The sequence below is a fragment of the Amphiprion ocellaris genome, chromosome 5 (assembly GCF_022539595.1).
Source record: "Amphiprion ocellaris isolate individual 3 ecotype Okinawa chromosome 5, ASM2253959v1, whole genome shotgun sequence".
NCBI classification, from domain to species: Eukaryota; Metazoa; Chordata; class Actinopteri; family Pomacentridae; genus Amphiprion; species Amphiprion ocellaris.
Window position 1 is genome coordinate 26,732,390 of NC_072770.1, and position 19,286 is coordinate 26,751,675.

A 19,286-nucleotide genomic window follows, 5' to 3' on the forward strand; every position below is an offset into this window, starting at 1 on the left:
AAAAAATACATTTCGCACCTCCAGTATATTCAACTTTTTCTGCATCACATTCCTGGGGTTGATCTTCTGGGGGATTGATCTCCAAGACCTTTCTGAACCCAATGGCAGTATAATTTGTACAAGGGAATCAAGTTCATTTTGTGTATTGACAGGATGATTCATTCTCCATCGATCACTTATTCTCCACTAATTTAAATGTAGCATGTGTAATAGTCAAAACATTTCAGTGCTGCACTATCATTAATTATTAAGAGGTAAGGTTGCATAACATAGAGATAAGGGCCAGGACACAAAGTGACCCATTTTGTCGAGCCATTGCGAAAGTTAGGAAAAGGTGATGTTGTGTAGAATCATTGTTTTAGTGCCGCTGACACTGGCTGGTTTTTCCTCCTGCTGGTTCTTTGCCCAGGATAATGTACCAGTCTTGAGAGAATAAGTTTGACTGTGATGTTCAAAACGGTCGAGTCTGCTCTGAGCCGGCAGGCAAGAAACGACTGACCTGTTTTTAGATGGTTCAGTCTCATCTGCCTCTTTACCCTGCAGGAGAGCACGTTTCAATCCCCGCAGCTCCAAGACAGACGCAGGTTAAGTGGATGCATGTCGACTCCATGATAAGCTATAGGGAAATAGATGGCACCCAATCAGACAGCAGGCATGGAGGCACAGACAAGAAAAGCGCTCTGGAAGGAAATGGAACATCTTGCTTGTCGTAATTAAATCATTGAAGCCAGGAGTGAGTTTTGATTATGATGAGACAGTTAATCTGTCCATTTCTATATTCATCTCCCCGGTAAGAGTAAATATGCACTTCTGGTCAGTGGAATGTACTTCCAGATCTGCATATAATAGATGTTTAGTTGTGTTTTTTCTTTAGTTTCTTGTTAGCTGAAACAGCAATGATCACCAAAGTGGGTAAGAAAAATTAAATGAATAGATTTTATACTGTGTATAGCATGTATTACGAAAAGAGCATAGTTTACATCCCTTTCTATAGAAGCTTGGAGCAATCTTGGTAGTGATTTAGGTACAAACATGGGCATTAAATGTATCCAGAATTTCTTTTGAAATTACATTTGACCAAGCCCCACCCATTACAATTACATTCAAGTTGTGAACAGGTGTTTTTGGTGTGAAGGAAACGGAACCACCTATATTGATTAAAATACATCTTTTCAAAAATTAAATACAATAAATGAATCTATTGGTGCCTTTAAGAAACATTTTCTATGCTTTATTACGGTCTCAAATTAAGGGCTTTGCAGAATAATAAATGCAGAGAAATCACAGATAAAATGCATGTTTAAAAGAAAGAAACTAATTAAAAGTCCCCACTTCAGGATATATGAGATTTTTCAATCTGTGTAATTTTAAATAAATGTCAACTAATACAGAAAAAAGGCAAACTTATTATATCACTTCAAGAAGTTGTTTGACAGTTTAGTTAATATGCATGTGGTTTGTGCAATAGTGGCGCGATTTGCAAATACAAATAGAACTGGAGTCAAGTACGTATATTAGCGTCTAGTTTGGAGTAGTTCCTCATGTCAACAACAGAGAGAGCGATAAGAAATATTCACAGGTCGTGTCACAGAGGTCTTTGAAATACATCAAAGGGCAACACTGCGGTTATCAAATGAAAGTGGGATTGAATTTAATATTATAAACACAGATTAAAAATACCTGCAGGCAGGGTCACAAATTAAATAACATCTCAGTTTGGAGGAGAGGTTGTTTGGAAGGTGAGAAGAGAAGATTTTAAAGCCCCACTTTATATCGTGAAATACATTAAGAGTCAGAAGACACAATTTGTCAGCTGACAGGACTGTGACTCCATTACAGATCATATACACATCAGAGTGAACAACATGACACTAATTATTCATATTGATACATCGATGCACAGTGATCAAATGAGTAAGACAATAAACATAAAACATGTTCTTTCAAAGGTATACTAAACCATTCTATATCAATGTAATGATAAATGATACACCTCAGTTACATGGCACAAGAATCACAAGACCCCCAGTCGAAATTGTTAAAGTGAATTGAGTCAAATTAAATCTGTGGTTTCTAAAAGTCTTTTTCAAAAGCAGAGGAGATCTGTGAACTAGATTACTGACACTATGTACCAGCACAATGCATAATAAAATGCGTCACTGATGCCCTGCTCAGCTTCACATACTGAAATAATGTTACTGTAACATTAATTACCTTCGGCTATGGTAAAATATTTGGAGTTTGCAGAAAAATGTCCTTTGTCATTTCCTGTCTTGAAGGCAAAAAATCAGCAGAGAGAGTAGAACAAGGTCTCGTGCTTTTTGGAGTGCTGAAAATATTCAGGTTTTCACTTCTACCAAAGACAATAGGAGGTGATTTCCTCTCCTGCTGATGGTGTGTTAATCAGTAAAATCTCCTGATGTACACAGAAATGAAAAGCTGCAGACCCGACTGTCATAAGGGTTAGCTCCTCTTTTGCAGAGAGAATACAACAATTCTGAGCAAGTTGCAGTTTCAACAAGGTAAATGTTACTGTCAGTAATGCACACGTATATTAGTACACATCTTTCTCACATGCGGCTTTCTTTGTCTTATCTGTGATAGTATCCCTTCGAGACGTGTCTCTCTGTGTGTGTGTGTGTGCCTACAGTATAGTGAGCTGTCTTAGTCTCGAATTCCCTGCTCATTATCGGAGCAGGTTCAAGGAGATGGGCACTCATTTGCATAGGCAGCCCCAGGCAGGGCTGGAGCCTCTGTGTGGAGCAGCCAGGTGATTCATACCAACTCCTACAGTCTTACTCTGCAAGGATTAGATTAAAACCAATCAATCAGCCAGGATCACCCTGACCCATAGGAAAATGAGCCATGTGACGGCTGTTAGACCATCTCTCTTTCCTGCTTGTAAAAGCCCTTTTTTGTCACACTGTCATGACAACGTTGCAAGCGTGTACACCTAAATTAAGACATGAGACATTTATGAAATTCTGAGAAAATTCATGCAGTGAGAAGCAGAGCAGTGTGGGCATAAAAATGCAAATTAGGGGGAGTTATACTAGGTAATATAAAGAGTGTGAGGTCTGTCTGTTACCATGTTTGCATGGGAAAGAATATATGCAAGAAAATAACAAGAGATCCTGAACAAGGGAAAGGAGGACACAGATGTACTATATAGCATAAAAAGACATTCATAGAGTAGCAGTGTTATAGAAAGTAAGCCTTCAGTCTTTTCAATGAGCAAAAAGCTTTGGCAAAAGTACAATATCTGTTGAAAACTGAATTTTCCAAATGGTCACTTCAGAGTTATTTCTGTTCAGTGGTTGAAAGTCACTGTACTTAAGCACACATTGAGGTTAATTGTACAACACATGCTTTTGGGTGCTGAAAGTGTACTACACTGTGCATTGTTACACATTAAACTGCAACCAGGCGACAACGCAGTTTAAAGCAGCTTAAGTTATAATAATTTGGCATTCACCACTGTAGCCACAAGAGGAGTTCATTGATACCAGCTGTGTATACACTGATTGGTCACAACATTAAACCTACTTACAGCTGAAGTGAATAACATTGATCATCTCTTCACAATGCAGTGTTAATCAGGGAAGCCTTGAGTGCTGGAATTCATTCTACTTTCACACAGTGGTGTGTCCAGAATTTTTCATCTTGGTGTGGCCCACTAAAACCCAAAAGCTTTAACTGAATTTTACGGAATTCTATTATGCTGTTGTAGTGTAGAGGCTTGTGAAAACTATGCCAGACTGAAAGAATAATACAGTGATCTACTTTTGGTTTCCTATTTGACAGTTAATGTAACAAATTAGGTGTCAAACTGCGGAGACGAACACGGGTATATTAGGTATTTTGGTTACTAGGGCGACCAGGGTTTAAAATAACCCAGGAGAAGAGATGCTCCTGTTTGTATGAGGGGGAAAATGTTCACCTATATGAGATTTTACTAGTACTGGGACTCAATAGCAATAGTTGCATTCATGAAACTTCACAGACATCAGAGTTTCAGTGAATGAACTTGACCTATGAGATCATGGGTGGCCAGTGAGATTTCAATAGAGACCTCGGCCCTGTGAAGTACCACCCACCTAAACATTGTTACAGACCAAGCACATCCTCCATGGTAATGGCACTCCCCAACAGGAGAATGAGCCCCGCCATGCTGCCAGAATTGCTTAGAAACAGCTCAAGGAAGCACAAATAAGAAGCTCTCTCTTTTCATATCGACCAGTGTTTATTATGTGTGTTTAAATCTTAGTTAGTGATAGAAAAAAGGTTAATGATAGGATATCAGTTGATAACAGTCACACTATTTTCTTCAATGTTTTTCTTTTTTGATGAGGTTTTCTTTTGAATTGACATTGTAGCCAAAGGAAAAAAAAATACAAACAAGCATTCTGAAGTATACAGAGGACATAAAGGTCATGTTTTTTCCCTGTGACCCATTGAGAAAGGCTGATGTGTATTGTGATACAGTACCATCTATTATGTAGTAGACCCCGACTGATTGTGACGATATTATTAGTTGATGCCACCTCAGCTTTGACTCTTCAGGTGAAAATGTGTACCAGGGTGTTAAGAAGAGCTGGTTTACCAGCTTTTTCACTGACCAGGTCAAGTGAAACAGGCTATAACTGTAGGACTGTGAATGTGGCTGTAGAGGTGGTTGTTTTGATATGGATTGTGTTTTTAATGGGTGAAACACTGACTACATGCTGCAGTTGTGTGTGTGTTGGAGCGTTGCAAAGGAACTCGTCAATGTATGCTGCACTGTCGTATGGGTTCAATGCCCAAATTTGGGGGCTCTGTAGAAGTAGTGTGAAGCAAATTGTTCATCAGTAAGAGTTTGAAGTTCTTGTAGCGCCTATGTTGAATCAATTTTCAAGCCATTTTGGTCATGCGTTCCAGCATTGTCCCACAATAAAACATTCATCTGCCACTTTGCGACCGATCATAGCTGGGACTGGCATGTGCAGCTCCCCCCGACTCCTCCAGCCCCTCTGTGATGGCTTATCAAAGGGCTAACTCCTCTGCAGTCTCTTGAGAACTATATGAAAGCATAAAGCAAAATTATGCAAGGCTAATGTCCTCTTTAGAGAAAATATGGTATAATATTTATAAACTCTCCACTTTCTACACACACCACTGGAGAGTGCAAATGTAGACATGTCAATGTGGATGGTGATGCAACTTTAATGGGCCCACTTGGGGGGGGGGGCATATATTCATATTAATGTGTGAAAGGCATAGTGTTATGTCAACCAATTGAAGACATTTTAAAGCTACATATATCTGATATTCTGGTATTCTGTCCATCTGAAAGCATCACACGCGACATTCCTCCAAGATCAGTCACTGCTGTTTGTGCTCCCCCTCTTGCACACTTTACTGTGCTCATATGTGGATGTGTGTAGTTTTTGTAGTATAAAACACTTTGGTAAATCTAAGTGCAGTTTAATTGGTACAGTAATTCATATTAAGGCTTTTGCTGTACTGGAAAGCCTAAATTTTTCAGTTGCATGAGTCCATTTAGACATCTTTCATTAATGTGAGATTCCCTGAAACATGAAGGCATAAACTAAAGCGAAATATGTATAGTGGTGGCATTTACTAAAAAGAAAAAAAGGGGGCATGTCATTTCTTAGTAAAGTAAATGAATCGTTTATATTTGATGCCAACTCTGCTTCTTTCTTTGTCTTTCTACTCCTGTCTTTGTCATCAAAGTCTACTACAGAATACCTTAAGAGTATCTTTATGATGATATCGTGAAATCATGTGCATCATGTACATCTAACAGCATATTTTATGTCCTTTTCTTTTCCCATTTCAACAGGAGAGGAAGCTATGTGCGTTCCCAACTATTGAGATCTGTAGCTCAGGCGTCACTAACTACATGGTTCCGCTGTCTCGCCAGACAGACTTCTTTGTACCAGAAATGAAAGAGGAGGTCAAAACAGATGTGAAAGAGGAGGATTCAGATGAGGACAGAGGAACTGACATTACAGGTAAAATTTTTAACATTCTCAAGTCTCCCACAGGAAATTGTTGACCCCATTAGCCAGAAAAGCTTTCTCACACAATAGAAAAGAAGCAGCTATTTGTCTGACTAAAAGAAACTTGAAAAAGTGGTCAATCTTGTTTTGCCAGCCCATTCTGTAGAATATATTGGTGTGGCTGCACTATAATATCATTCTGATAGGGGAAAGAAACACTCTGGCTTGTTGTTATTTCTTTACACCAATCACAGTTGGCATAGAAGCAACAGATGTGGCTTCGCTGTGCACTCAAAATAGTAATTTATGGATCTGTTTTAGTTGAACATTTGCATCTAGAAAAACAAGCACTGTGAATGAAATGAATATGTACTGCAAAAAACTAGCTAACTAACTACTATTGAAATCCTTGGCAAAATTAAAATTTTCAGTGTGTTAGGTTGCTGCTCGGAGGTTGTTGTATCCCATAGTGAAGAAAATGGTAACAATCAGATAGCAGAAGGAAATGGCAAAGCTGCCGGATGAGCAGCCAATGGGAGGTGTATTTTCGGAATCTACATCCAGTGAGTCAGCCTTAAAAGTAGTAAGCAAGACAGGAGTGAGAGGAACTAACGTCCTGTGAAAATCTTATTTTTGCTGACCTCCAGTGGTTTAACTCCTCAACTGACCGCAGTAATTCACAGGTGTCCTCAGGACCTTTTAACATTGAGCCACACCTCTGATCACACCTGTCCAGAATAAGTGATACAAGCTTTAAACCGGAGGCCAAATCACTCTGACCGGTGCTTGGTTTGTGGGTTATTTTGTGTTGTTTTCTAATCTCACTCTAATGAAGCATGTGGTTTAAAAAAACGGTTTCTGCTTTGTTGAGAAAACAGCTTGTGTCAGTTAGAAGCAAATGAAGAGGAAATATGTGGCAACTTCTATTTGGTCTGACACTGCCGCGACTTCTCTCCTGCTCTTGATCACTGAGGACATGTGATATATGAGACTCTGTAATTGTTCTGTCATTACAAGTATGTGTCTTCAAGCGCAGTGTCTTCTCTGCTGCTATCACTCTTTGAAACTCGCTGGACCTGCAGGTCGGTCTCATGGCGGTATTGACTTTGCCGGTGCACAAGTCACTAGAAAAAGAAAATGGTGTTTGGCTGTTGGAACAGAGTGGGTGGAGGTGGGCTGATATTTATCAGGTACTGTCTGCCTAAAGCTTAGATCATGTGACATGTCTTGGAAACACAGATCACATGCAGGAGATGTATCAGGGAGAAAATCTTACATGATTTGTACATGTTTACAGGTTTAGATGACATTCATCACTGAAGTGAAATACGATTACCTGAGGAAGGTAAAGGCCACGCAGACACAGCAGGTTCATCCGCTGTAGAGTCACTGACATTCTGGTGAACTCAGAGTCAAAGCTATTCACAACTTTAAATGAGTTTGTCAGCATCACCAGACCGAGACAAAGTTTTGATTATTCCTTGCCTTTCTAACAAATGAGAAAGTTAATAAGCAAGAACTAAAATGCTAGAAAACATTTCAGTACGGTAATTCAGATAAAATTAAGTTGATATTGCGTGTTTTACAATTACATGAGGAGAAAGTCATTTTGTAAGGGAGTGTTTCATTGCTTAGTATAAACAAACACTCACACACACACACACACACACACACACACACACACACACACACACACACACACAAACTTCACGCTCTGACACCCACATTGACAGAGACAATTTGCCAAATCTTTTGCTGATTTGTGTGTTGTTGTTTTTTAAAATTCACCTTAATGCAGAATTTCTGCCTACATACCATCTAAAATGGTTTTGTGCTGTGATTTTCCAGAAAAGGTTTGCAATAATGTGTCATCCTGTGCAGCCTAAATCTAGTGATAGCAACGATTTGACGTCAGATAAGATGGACAGTGACACCACTTTCATGCCTGTGTTGGAGCTAAAGCCAAGAAGTGATTAGCTAAGCTCACCATAAAGACTGGAAGACGAGAGGAAACAGCAGACCTGGCTGTCTTCAAAGTTAGAAAGGAAGTCTATCATTAAAGCATACTGTGTTCTTCGTTTGGTAATTACACAAATAGAAATAAGGTGAGGTACTATTAGATAAGCCTTTTCTAATTCTGTGTCAGAGGTGTATGCAGTGTTACAGCAGCAAAGAGGACAGTGCCAAAATGTAGAGACATCATCTGAAAAACAACAGAATAAACAAGAAATATACAGTAATATTGTATAGATTCACGCTGAAATTCAGGGATTATCCCAAATGTGGAAAATAGCAATATTTCACAGAATTATTCTATATGTAGGAAAATACTGATATTACACAGAATTGTATTGAGGACTATTGTGAGTAGAAAACAGTGATATTTCACATATTTTATCTATGTAGAAAAAAAAAACCATTACACACATTTTTAAATGTAGAAAGATATACCGATCAACCTCAATATTAAACCACTGATAGGTAAAATGAATCACATCATATCATTACAATGTAGCGCTCTGCTGGGAAACCTTGTCTCCTGGCATACATGTGGGTGCTACTTTGACAAGTATCATCCTTCTAAACACTGTTGCCCTCAGCACTGCTGCCCTGCTGCCTCCCAGCAGGACGGTGAACACATCCGCACTGCTAAAACTTTTCAGCTACACAGCAATGAGCCCAAGGTGCAGCCCTGGCTGCCAAACTCCCCAGAGACCAATCTGATGAAGCATTCATAGGATAGGACTTCACCCCAGGCAGCACAAAGGGGACCTACACAGTATAAGGCAGGTGGTTTTAATGATGTGGCTGATTGTTAAAACAAGAAGTTGTGTTTTTACTGTGTGCGCTCAGCACAGCCGTGTGAATGCAGAGACATGATGAGACATGAATCCACTCAGGGCTGTGTGAACTGACATAAAGATGCATCCGTGCGAGCTGGAAATGTTTCAGCTTGAGCGAAAATTCCTGTAAATCTCGAGGCTTTATGAATCCTCTCCATAAACATACAGTCATGATTGGACCAAAAAGAGAGAAACTAGAGGAAAACAGTAGAAAACTGCAGTGTCTGGTTTGCTGTAAGATCGGTCAGAGACTGAGTTACCACACAAGCACTCCAACACACTCCTACAGACACCACCGGCGTGTCCGTTGCTGGTTCGCCTGTACAACGGCTGTTTGGGGGCAAACAAACACAAATGGTCCAGTGCTCAAGTTGTGCAAATGGTGGAGATTTGCTTCACTTTCTGTCCAAATGCATCTTTAGGGAGAATTCCAGTCTCGAACTGCTTCTTGACACACAGCTGCCTATTACAGAGATTCAGTAAAGTCCTCTAATTTCCTCACAATCTCATGTTGACAAGATAAATGTATATACAGTGTCAGATATTCAGACTATTATGGTTTTAGTCGGATTCATATTTATCCTACTGAATGAAACAGTTATTGAGTTTATTCTATTAGGAATCCATAATGAAGAGTTAGATAAACATTGGCCTTACAGATTTACAATGCAGAGGTTAATCTTCAAAAAATATGTCACATATGCTTTTAGACACTCTTGTGAGACTCATTTTATGCTCCTTTTGAAACACTTAACACCCAGGGCCTCCTTATTGTTCAAAAGAGAGCTGAGAAGGAGCCATTATGTGTTTGCTGGTGGTAGAAAAACATAAGTGGGGCTCCAAGAGGGATGGATTTTTTACTGAGGAGTCTTACTTTCATCTGACAGCTGTATTCTGCTGCGTGGAGTCATCTTGGCTGATTGTTTGGAAAGTTTTGTTGAGTGTCTTTAAGTCATCTTTCCAACAGAAAAAAAAACTGTTCTTGTTGTGTTCGACATTTGCACAGTTACCGTATGTCGGCAAGAAGAAGAAGAATAAAAAGGCAGGTGTGAGGATGCATAAATATGTACCTGCATGTGTTCCTACATCACCGCAACGATCTGTGTTTTTGAAATATTGTTCGTGTATTATGAGCTTTAGGGCTGCCAAGTCAGACAAAGACACTCTTCTGTGTGTGTGTGTGTGTGTGTGCGTGCGTGCGTGCGTGCGTGCGTGCGTGCGTGCGTGCGTGCGTGCGTGCGTGCGTATGTGCTCATTCTCCGTCTCAGACACAGACGAACTTTCTTAATGGGAGAAAGATCAATCAGGGCAGCAAAGCTCTGTCTGACAAGCCAGCTGTGGAAATCCTACTTCAGCACCTGGGAGATTACCTTCAGCTTTTCATCCTTCATCCACTGTCCGCATTATAGACCATTCTGCCCGTCAACTCCCATGGCTGCGCCTGAACATTTGTCCTGCTTCGACCAGAGCGAGCAGTAAACACAAACAAAGTGAAAACACTTTTATGATAATCTGGTGATCACAGCAGTCACTGTTTGTGCTGCGAGAAGCTTGTTAATCTTTTGAGGACACAAACCAGCCTCAGTGAAAAACATGCAAGAGGGCTTTGTTTTTAGACCATTTGTACTAATGATAAATACCCACTTCATGCAGGAGCCACAGGGGACTTATCGAACCCAGCGAAGGTACAGAATAGACTTACAGGACATGGCAGGCTTGTTAAATTTGTACACAAATTAGTAATTGGATACATGCTTTTACTTTACACATCACTAGGTAATGTTACTAAGTTTCAGTTTCTATTTGCCTGTGCTCTTGCACATTTTTGCCAGAAACAGCGAAAAGTTTAAACATTGCAACAAAATAAAGGTTTTGCAGTAAAATTTGCGCTGAATTTGGAGGGTAGTGTGATCCCTTCTATGTGAACATGAACTCATTAAGCTCAGCTGTACACTGAGGAATGATGCCACCATATCATGCCACTTACTATGACAAACTACACATTAAAGCAGTACAACAAATATATGTTTTACCCAAACATGTCAAACTAATAGCCATTATTAAACTTAATTCATGGTCATTTTTTTTATAATGGACATCCTCATCCTTCCTCCAAGCTCTCATTTGTAAACACAGTGATCCATCCACTGTTTCACTTCTTAACTCCTGTTTACACATTCCTTGTTACACATTTCTCTCCAACCGTTCAGACTCTGATTCTCCAAACTCTCAGCATGCCTCAGCCCTGTCTGTGTCTAATTATCTCCTTAAAAACTCTTCTCCTCGGTTTCAAACAGTTTGAAGAACAAGACCTTGATTCGCTGCTAATAATCCCAATGGGCCCAAATTAGCAACTAATTTAGGTAAATGCTATCTAAAAGACTTTCAGAGGCTTCAACCACAGCACCAATTTCAGAACTCGCTTGCAGTTGTAGAAAGGGTGAAAGTTGTCCAGTATGCCGAGGCTCTTCCTTGGGGGGCTGTCCACCCAATTACCCTAAATAGACCCATTATTTCCCATAAAATTCCTTATATTGTACAAAACAAGTCTCTCTGGAAAAAATCCTTTCACTGCAACACACAAATGGGATATAAATCACGGCATAAAACCATCTATATGCATTTTACAGCAATATCAGCGTGTCAGATCCCATTCACACCTGACCTGCTCCACTGAACACCACTCCCACAGGCTTTGTTTGGACCTGCCAGCTAATCAACAGGCCCATAAATAGACGTAATAATAACCTAAATGGACTTCCGATATATAATATTCTAAATTGCAGATAGGATGAGATCTGCTGAATGTGATAATTAGATTGTTGAGATTCAAATGAATGAAATAGAAAGAGTGACCTCAGTGAGCAGCTTGAAGACTCCCAGTTTATTGTATTTAGCTCCCCAAAGACACCTTTAGTGAAAACACACTTCGATGTGCAGATGAGATTTACTTGGAGTGTGAAAGCAGAAGGAAAATGACAATGAGTGTACAATAGCGTTTTAGCGTTTAACCCGATAGTCAAGTTGGATTTTATTTTCAAAACAAATTTAATTTTAAGGATGTTGCGAACAAAAAAAACTGCAATGCTAAGAGCATGTTGGAGCATAAGACAGCAATAATGCACTGGAAAAATACTGAAAAAAATAGATTAACACAACATTTCATGACTTGATCACAGCTTTAACAACTGATTATGAATATATTTCTTTTATTCCACATCTCAAGTATCTCAAGATCACTGAGTGATATTTGCTGTGTGGGAGGTGTGAAGTGCTTTCTCAGTCCTGATTCATCTGTAATTGTAGCGAAGCTTAGCAACTGAGCCTCAGATATTTCACTTGTTTAGTTTTTATAGTGTTGGCTTGACAGTCGAGGCTCTGGGTTACTAATCAGAAGGTCGACGGTTTAAGCCCCAACACCGCCAAGCTGCCACTGTTGGGCCCTTGAGCAAGGTCCTTAACCCTGTCTGCTCCAAGGATGCCTTGTCATGGACGACCCTGTGTCCTAACTGGGAATTAGAAAAGACAATGTCACAGTGTTGTAATGTGTTTGTGACAACAAAAGGCATCATCATCTTCTTCTTTTGTCTTTGACCCACATGACACAACTCTGTCTGACTTAAAGATAGAATCAATGATTGAATCAAGTACAACGTTTTCTAAATCCAGTGATCATCTCCTCACTATCTGCTAGCTGTTGGTGAAAAAAAATCGGGTCTTGCCTCTGTAACTGAGAAACAAAGGGGCTCGGACTAATTGTACTCATGCACAGGACAGAATGTACGGGAGCAGGAGGGGAGATGAAGGGAGATGGTACAGTGGAAGCAATGCTAGTTTAACAGTTTCTAGATGGAAGTAGCAAAAAACAACATGAGCAGGTGGCTGGTGCCCTAATTTATACTTGTTAGGTTACTTTTTATAACACCAATCATAATCTTTTTTTACTGGAGGTCACTATGAGCCAACACCTTACCTTGAATGTGCTCTGTAAAAATCTAGAGGAAAAAAAGACATTTGTTTGATTTTAAAACACTTTGCGACTTCGTTCTCAATAGGTGCTATACCAGTAAAGTTATTATTGTTGTTGTTAATTATGTTTTGCACTTTCTCTTTGCAGAACATGATGCATATGTTCTATAGTTGTGGTAATAACAGTCCTTTAAAGGAGTCTGTGGTAAAGCTGCAACTAATGATTTGTTTCACTGTCAGTTAGTCTGTAAAATTGTTGTTCTCAATTAATCGATTATTTGTTTGGTCTATGAAATGTAAAAAACATCAAAAAATGTCTTCCGCTGTTTTCTAAACTCAAGACAGTGTCCTCAAATGTCTTGTTTTTTCCACAACCCGATGTTTACTGTTGTACAGAAACCAGCAAAGATGACATTTTAAGAGGCTGGAATCAGACAATTTTGACTGTCTTTTAAATAATTTCTCAAACTGAATATAAAAACAGTTCAACAATTAATTAAATACTTGACTGATGATTAATTGTTGCAGCTTTGGTCTGCAGTCCTGAGCATTTTAGGTTGCTGAGCCACATTGAAACAGCCAGATACAGAGGTTTGGTGTGTGTTGAAACTGTTGAAATGTCGTTTAAAAAAAATAGTTCTTGCTGTGCCTTCTGGAGGATGCAGTTGGTGTTGAGAGACTATGTGAGGGTGTCTGTAATGGGAAAACAGCGCAATCTACACCTAAAATCAAGCAATCTGAAGCAGGTGACCCATTCATGGAAGAAGGAATGGGATTTCTGTTGATCTTTCTTTTGTCTTATTGACATCTAAGTTGTTACGATGGCACCAGGTCTTCCACTGCCCTCCTACAAGTCCTGTTTTCAGTGTCACTTATTTGTCCAATCGCTGTGTCTGTGAACTTTACGGTGCTGCTGCTGTCACATTTCGAGACAGTAACATCATTTCCATTAGTTTGGCCAATTCTCACAGCCGGTTAGGACTTTAAATAGCCAGTTTCAGTAGAGTTGCTAAGATCAAGACCTCTGAGCTTCAACACCAGTTTGAAAGGTAAGATTGTACTGAAAGCAGAGCTGTAATCAATAAACAACATTTTGGCATACACATTTTTTTTTTCTTTTCAGCTTCAAAGCAGGGATAAAAAACAGTTGTTAGTGTGTGAGTGCGGCAGAGGTGTTGATAGCCACACTGGGCTCAGATTTGTAGTTCGTGGCCGCCTGCAGGCTGCTCCACATGCCCCACAAGTCACAGCCACCATAGCCACTTTCCTCTTTGTCTCTACTGTACACACAGTGCTTTTCTTCTAAGAACCTTGTACTGTTGGACACAATTTACCTCAACCTTCTTGTAAGTTTCTTTTATACCGCCGCCCTCTTTTGCGGCTCTCCAGCTGTTCACATTACGACAATAACCTTTGGGATCGCTGACACAAAAACACCTAAGAATAACTGTAGTCAGAGATGATGAATGGATATTGGGTCACAGTGAATCATAGATCAAAGGCCCGTTAGAATCTAGTTTAGAAGAAAAGCATTTGCAGGCTGATCGTGTGGGCGAGAAAATCTCCATCAATTAAGCTAATGGACGGTCTTCATGATTACAGATGTGCTTTACAGCAGCAGCTCCCTCTCTGCAAAGTTTTTGTCAACTACACCATACAACGATACAGGATCATTAAACCTAAGTCATAATAACATGGTAATAACCAACCTGCGACTTCAGGTAAAAGATCTTTTGTCTCTTAAACAATAGTAACCTTGTCCGTCTGAGCTCAGCTGGGAGGTTAAATTTCTCTGAGCTGTATCTGGTGAATTTTAAGTGACCAGAGACTCCAGCGTTTCATGAGGCCAGCATTATATTTCTCATCTTTGATCAAAGGATGGCGATATGTAAATGCATGCACTCATATCTTCACCGCCTTGCATCACCTTTGATGGGCTTTAATGCTAAGCAAAATGGTAATCTTACTTAATGTATTAACCAATATATAAAAGATGACTGCTTCTGGTCATGTTAGCGGCTACAGATGATCAGTCCAACGTTTTGATTCAGATTTTGATATTTCCATAAGATGATTCCTGATGACTTTGTTGATCTCCTGACTTTTCCTCTGGTGCCACTGATCAAAGTTTTCACTCAGCTGTGAAATGCTATAGAATCTACTTAATGAATTAGCAGGACACTTTTTATACTTTTTACAGACATTCATACAGACTGGTAGTTTACTCTTATGGGAGCTTTTTTGCCTGCAGTGATTCTATTCTGTTAGATTAATTTTGCACAACCCTTGCTCACTATTTTATCTGTGTTGCACGCTGCAGGTGCAGATTCCCACAGTGACGTGAGCTCGGTGAGCGGTGGCGTGCCGTGGGACAGCAGAGAGACGTCCTTAGCCGCCTCCACAGCCGCCTCCTTGGCCTCCTCCCTGCCTCTGAGGGACGTAATGGATGCAAACGAAGACATTAAACACAGGGAGAACAGCGACAGAGGCTCCAACGAGTCTTTGGGCAGCGGCTCGTCCTTTGAAGAGCTTGACATGGATCAGGAGGAGGGAGAAGAGAGGGAGGAGAAGGAAGATGGCGAAGTGGAGGACGTCCCTCAGGGCGACGATGGAGCTAGAGAAGCAGTTGAACTGGTGGCTGACAAGAAGGAGCCCGTGGGGGATGGAGAGGAGTAGGGTGGATGCTGAAGAGATAAGGGATGTAGCCATGTAACACTGGCATGCTAGAGAGTTTCTCAGCTGTGTTGTTGCTGGTAATCTGTCATGTAATCTTGTTGGTGGATCTAAAGCTGTTCATGCCATGACCAACATGCCGTATTTCTGCGCCTTCTAAATGTCTTTCTGAAGCCTGTACTTTTTCTTATATTGTAATCTCAGTTTTTAAAAATAATTCCTGACCTTATATTTGAACCACGTCAGGGCAGAACAACAGATGACCCCATTGGGTTGAGTCTCCGTCTCACATGGTGTGAAGCAAATGAGGGGTTAGATTTGTTCAGTTCGGTATTTCATTTCAAAATGTTCGAATCACCATCATTCCTGTTCTGATTAGATGTGACACCTCAAGTTAAGAGGAGGAAATAGAATGACTATCCAGTGTGTTTATGCCCATGTGTGACAGCTGATATTGTACCCTGCTGTCAAGGTCATGTCCTGAGGAAATTTGTCAAGTGTTCGTGTGCATTACCTGACTTTGGTGTCTTGATGTGCAGTACTGATTGGGTGAAATGTGCAGGAGCCGCTGCTGTAGAATTTTTGATGGACGTATTTCGTGGTGTTATTTACACAGGGGAAATTCTGAAGTCTGAGGCAAAGTAGCATCACCAATGCCTCCAAGTCACCAGGACTCAGATTTATAATGAAATTCAAAGTGTTTCCCTTGGATAATGTACAGAATATTTTATTGTCACTCTCCACTCAGATAATTGCTTTTTCTTTTTTTTTTTAAATGTACCCTTTCTATAGTTGGTTTGTGAAACCACTTTTCATTTATGTTTTTCCTCTTGTAGCCAAAATTCACTTACTACCACAGACTAGTTGTGACATATTTGTAGGTTGTTGGTGCTGTGATACATTGGAAATAATGTACAGCACATTGCAATGTTTGTGTCTTTCCGTGTGTAATAAAATTTTCAAATGAAAAGTTCCTTTGACTGCAGCCGATTGTGCACAGATTTTGTATTAAATTATAACCCTTTTCCTCTACAGACATACGTTTAAAAACACCATGTGATTAATTCAGTTGCAAGTTTTCCAACACAAAGCAGCATGATTACTGTCCCGCTCTGAGGACTGTTCTTATCCATTTCCATCAGTCTGTTTCCCAACAGTGACGGAGGGATGGAACAAAATGTGGGCGGCAGTGGGACACATTGTTGCACAAAAGTCATTGATGAAGCAGTAAGCTCCTAATAAGTTATTAAGCTTTCTTTTAGTGCTCACCGCTTTCACGGTTCCTCCGTGTAATCATTGCCAGTGCCACCGCTTTGTTTGGACACTGGCATGAATTCAGAAGCTGATTAAACAAGAAACGGTAAAGAAAAAGCCAATGATGGCAGTTTCTCAGTGCAAGTTGAGCAAATTAAGCACAGCTGTTTAAAGGATTTTCTTAAGGAAGAAATTTCCCCAGGAACACTTAAGCTGTTTAATCCGCGTGCACAAAATAATACAAATTTCGGTACCTTTGGGAAGCTTAAATGCTCTCAAGAATATTTCTACAAAATGTTACTGTATCCAGATTCTGTCACTTCAGCAGCAGCTGCATTGATCTGGTCAACATTTGACTGAGCCGTTTGGTATTTGTGCCCCAATTTATTTAATCAGCTGTGTGTACAACAGAATGGGAAGAATAGGCTCCAGCAGACTATTGATGTTTGATGGACATACGTGTTCTTTAGCCAGCTGTCCTTAATGAGCATCATGACCTATAAGTATGAATGTTGTATTTCCGATCTATCTAGGCATTATAATTTTACTGATTAATCCTTTAAGACCCACCATTGTGCAAGTCCGCCAGCACAAATTTTTACATTTTTACATGCTGTAGTGCCATTTTTTGGAGTATTTTTATTTGCTTTACATCAAAATAACCATGATATCCCAAATTTTAATAATATGTATTGACTTATGTCTTAACTACTACAAAAAATTGCTTAAAAGTGCAATAAACCTTAAAAAATGAAAATCGTTTGTTTTTTTCACATATATTTCAAAATACAGAAATTGCATAGCTGTATCCCTCAAATTTGTAAATAAAAAAGTTGCACAATAACCTTTGGAACCACAGGCAATTTATTTGGAGTCTGTACATAATTTACTTTTTGAGATATGGTCAATTTTGTAACCTGTAAAAAAAACGAAAATAAACAAAACTGCAAAATTTGCAGAGACAACATCAACATCAAAACAAATTATTTACAATAGTGCAATGAAATTTCTAAGTGTGCCAGATACTTATGAACACACATATTTTATGTACAAAACCATGGTCAGACCATAAAAAGTGCATTTGAAAATAAAAGAAAATCGTTTTTACTGAGTTGAATCAGAAACAGTATTTTGATGGTCTCCTGGTCCAAGTACTTGGACAGGTCTGATGGAGAAGGGCTGTCCACATATTCTGACAGAGGTGGCTGGACACCTGGCCTCCTTTTGGGCAGGAAATGTGGCAGAGAAGGTAAGCTGTCAGGTTCCTTCTCAGTTTTCCAGCCAGCTGTAGGGAGCGCCTCTGGCCCGGAGCGCTCGCTGGTGGAGCGGCTGCTGCAGCGTCTCCTGGCTGGAGGACGGTCTGTCCCTCTACCTCTCGCTGGGGTACCAGGACAGCAGGAGACCTCCATTCTCTCCTCTTCCTCCTCCTCCTCCTCCTTCCCAACATTGTAAATGCTGCACACAGAAAAAGTTACGTGGTACGTTAGCTGTGCGCAGCACATGACTTGTAAAGATGATGCGTATTTTGCGCGGAATGCTTTCGGCGGCGTTCCATGTATATTATACTTTCTTTACTTTCTCCAACTCAAAACAAACAACTTCTCATGAATACAGACTTACATGTCACTGGAATGATCAATTCCTTCGATAAGATCGGCTTCATCCGCGCTGGTGGCAGAATCCGGGCCAGACGAGTGGCTGGACTCTTCATCCGACGCTGTAGTTTGCTGGAGAGCTTCGCTCCAGATGTAAAATAGTTTGGCGCGACCAGGTTTTCGCGGCTCCTCAACTAATGTGTAGAAGTGTGTCAAAGGTGTGTGTGGTGGGTCCGTGTACGGATCTGGTAACTGGATTTTCCGTTCTGAAACGGGTATTGAAAAACATAAAACGAGTGGTTATTTGATTTTCGTTTTAAAATACAAAAATTAAAATTGAAATACAAGGCGTTTTTCCTTTTCATGATCATTTTTTTAAATGCTTTGATTTTCGTTTTATATTTAGAATAACAAGAAAGTAAAATCAGTAAGAGACAGAAACGAAAAAAAAGTCCGTTTTTCATTTTCTCAGCCCGGAAGTGGTCATCAGCAAGTGTGGAGCCAAACGACAACAAGATTCTCAGAGGGCGGAGCCAGAGAGCAGTGATTGGTCAGACTGACTGAGAGCCAGAGAGCAGCGATTGTTCAGACCATAGATAATATAGAAGACAGCGCGCTAGCGTATCTAGTCTATTTATATCTATGGTCGGCACGTCTGGTAGCATCTCTGGCTGCTGTTGGCCTTGTTTTTGGAGTAAAACACGGTAAGAAGATAAATACTTCTAATCAGTAGCGTTATTTTGTTGTACGTTAAGTCAGCGACTTGTGAAGAGTTGTGTTTTGTCGTGTTTGAGCAGTTGGTCCGGACGCGTTAGCTAGCTAAGCGGCTAAGTTAGCTAGCTAAGCGGCTAAGTTAGCTAGCGGGCTAATTAACACAGGTGGCTAACTTACCGCTGAACACCTGTTAGTTGCTGCAGCAGCTGTCCGTCTTTATTAAAATGACCTTCTCA

At 40.1% G+C, this 19,286-nt stretch overlaps 1 protein-coding gene across 1 annotated transcript in view; it reads left to right on the forward strand.

The window, feature by feature from the left end:
• The window catches only part of tex264a (testis expressed 264, ER-phagy receptor a), an 82,592-nt gene extending 66,120 nt beyond the window's left edge, over positions 1 to 16,472 (forward strand). Inside the window, exons 3-4 of the mRNA XM_055010918.1 lie at positions 5,843 to 6,014; positions 15,135 to 16,472. Coding sequence (XP_054866893.1) covers positions 5,843 to 6,014; positions 15,135 to 15,490 — 528 coding nt within the window. The 3' untranslated portion in view covers positions 15,491 to 16,472. The remainder of the gene's footprint in view (positions 1 to 5,842; positions 6,015 to 15,134) is intronic.
• The last annotated feature ends 2,814 nt before the right edge of the window (positions 16,473 to 19,286 follow it).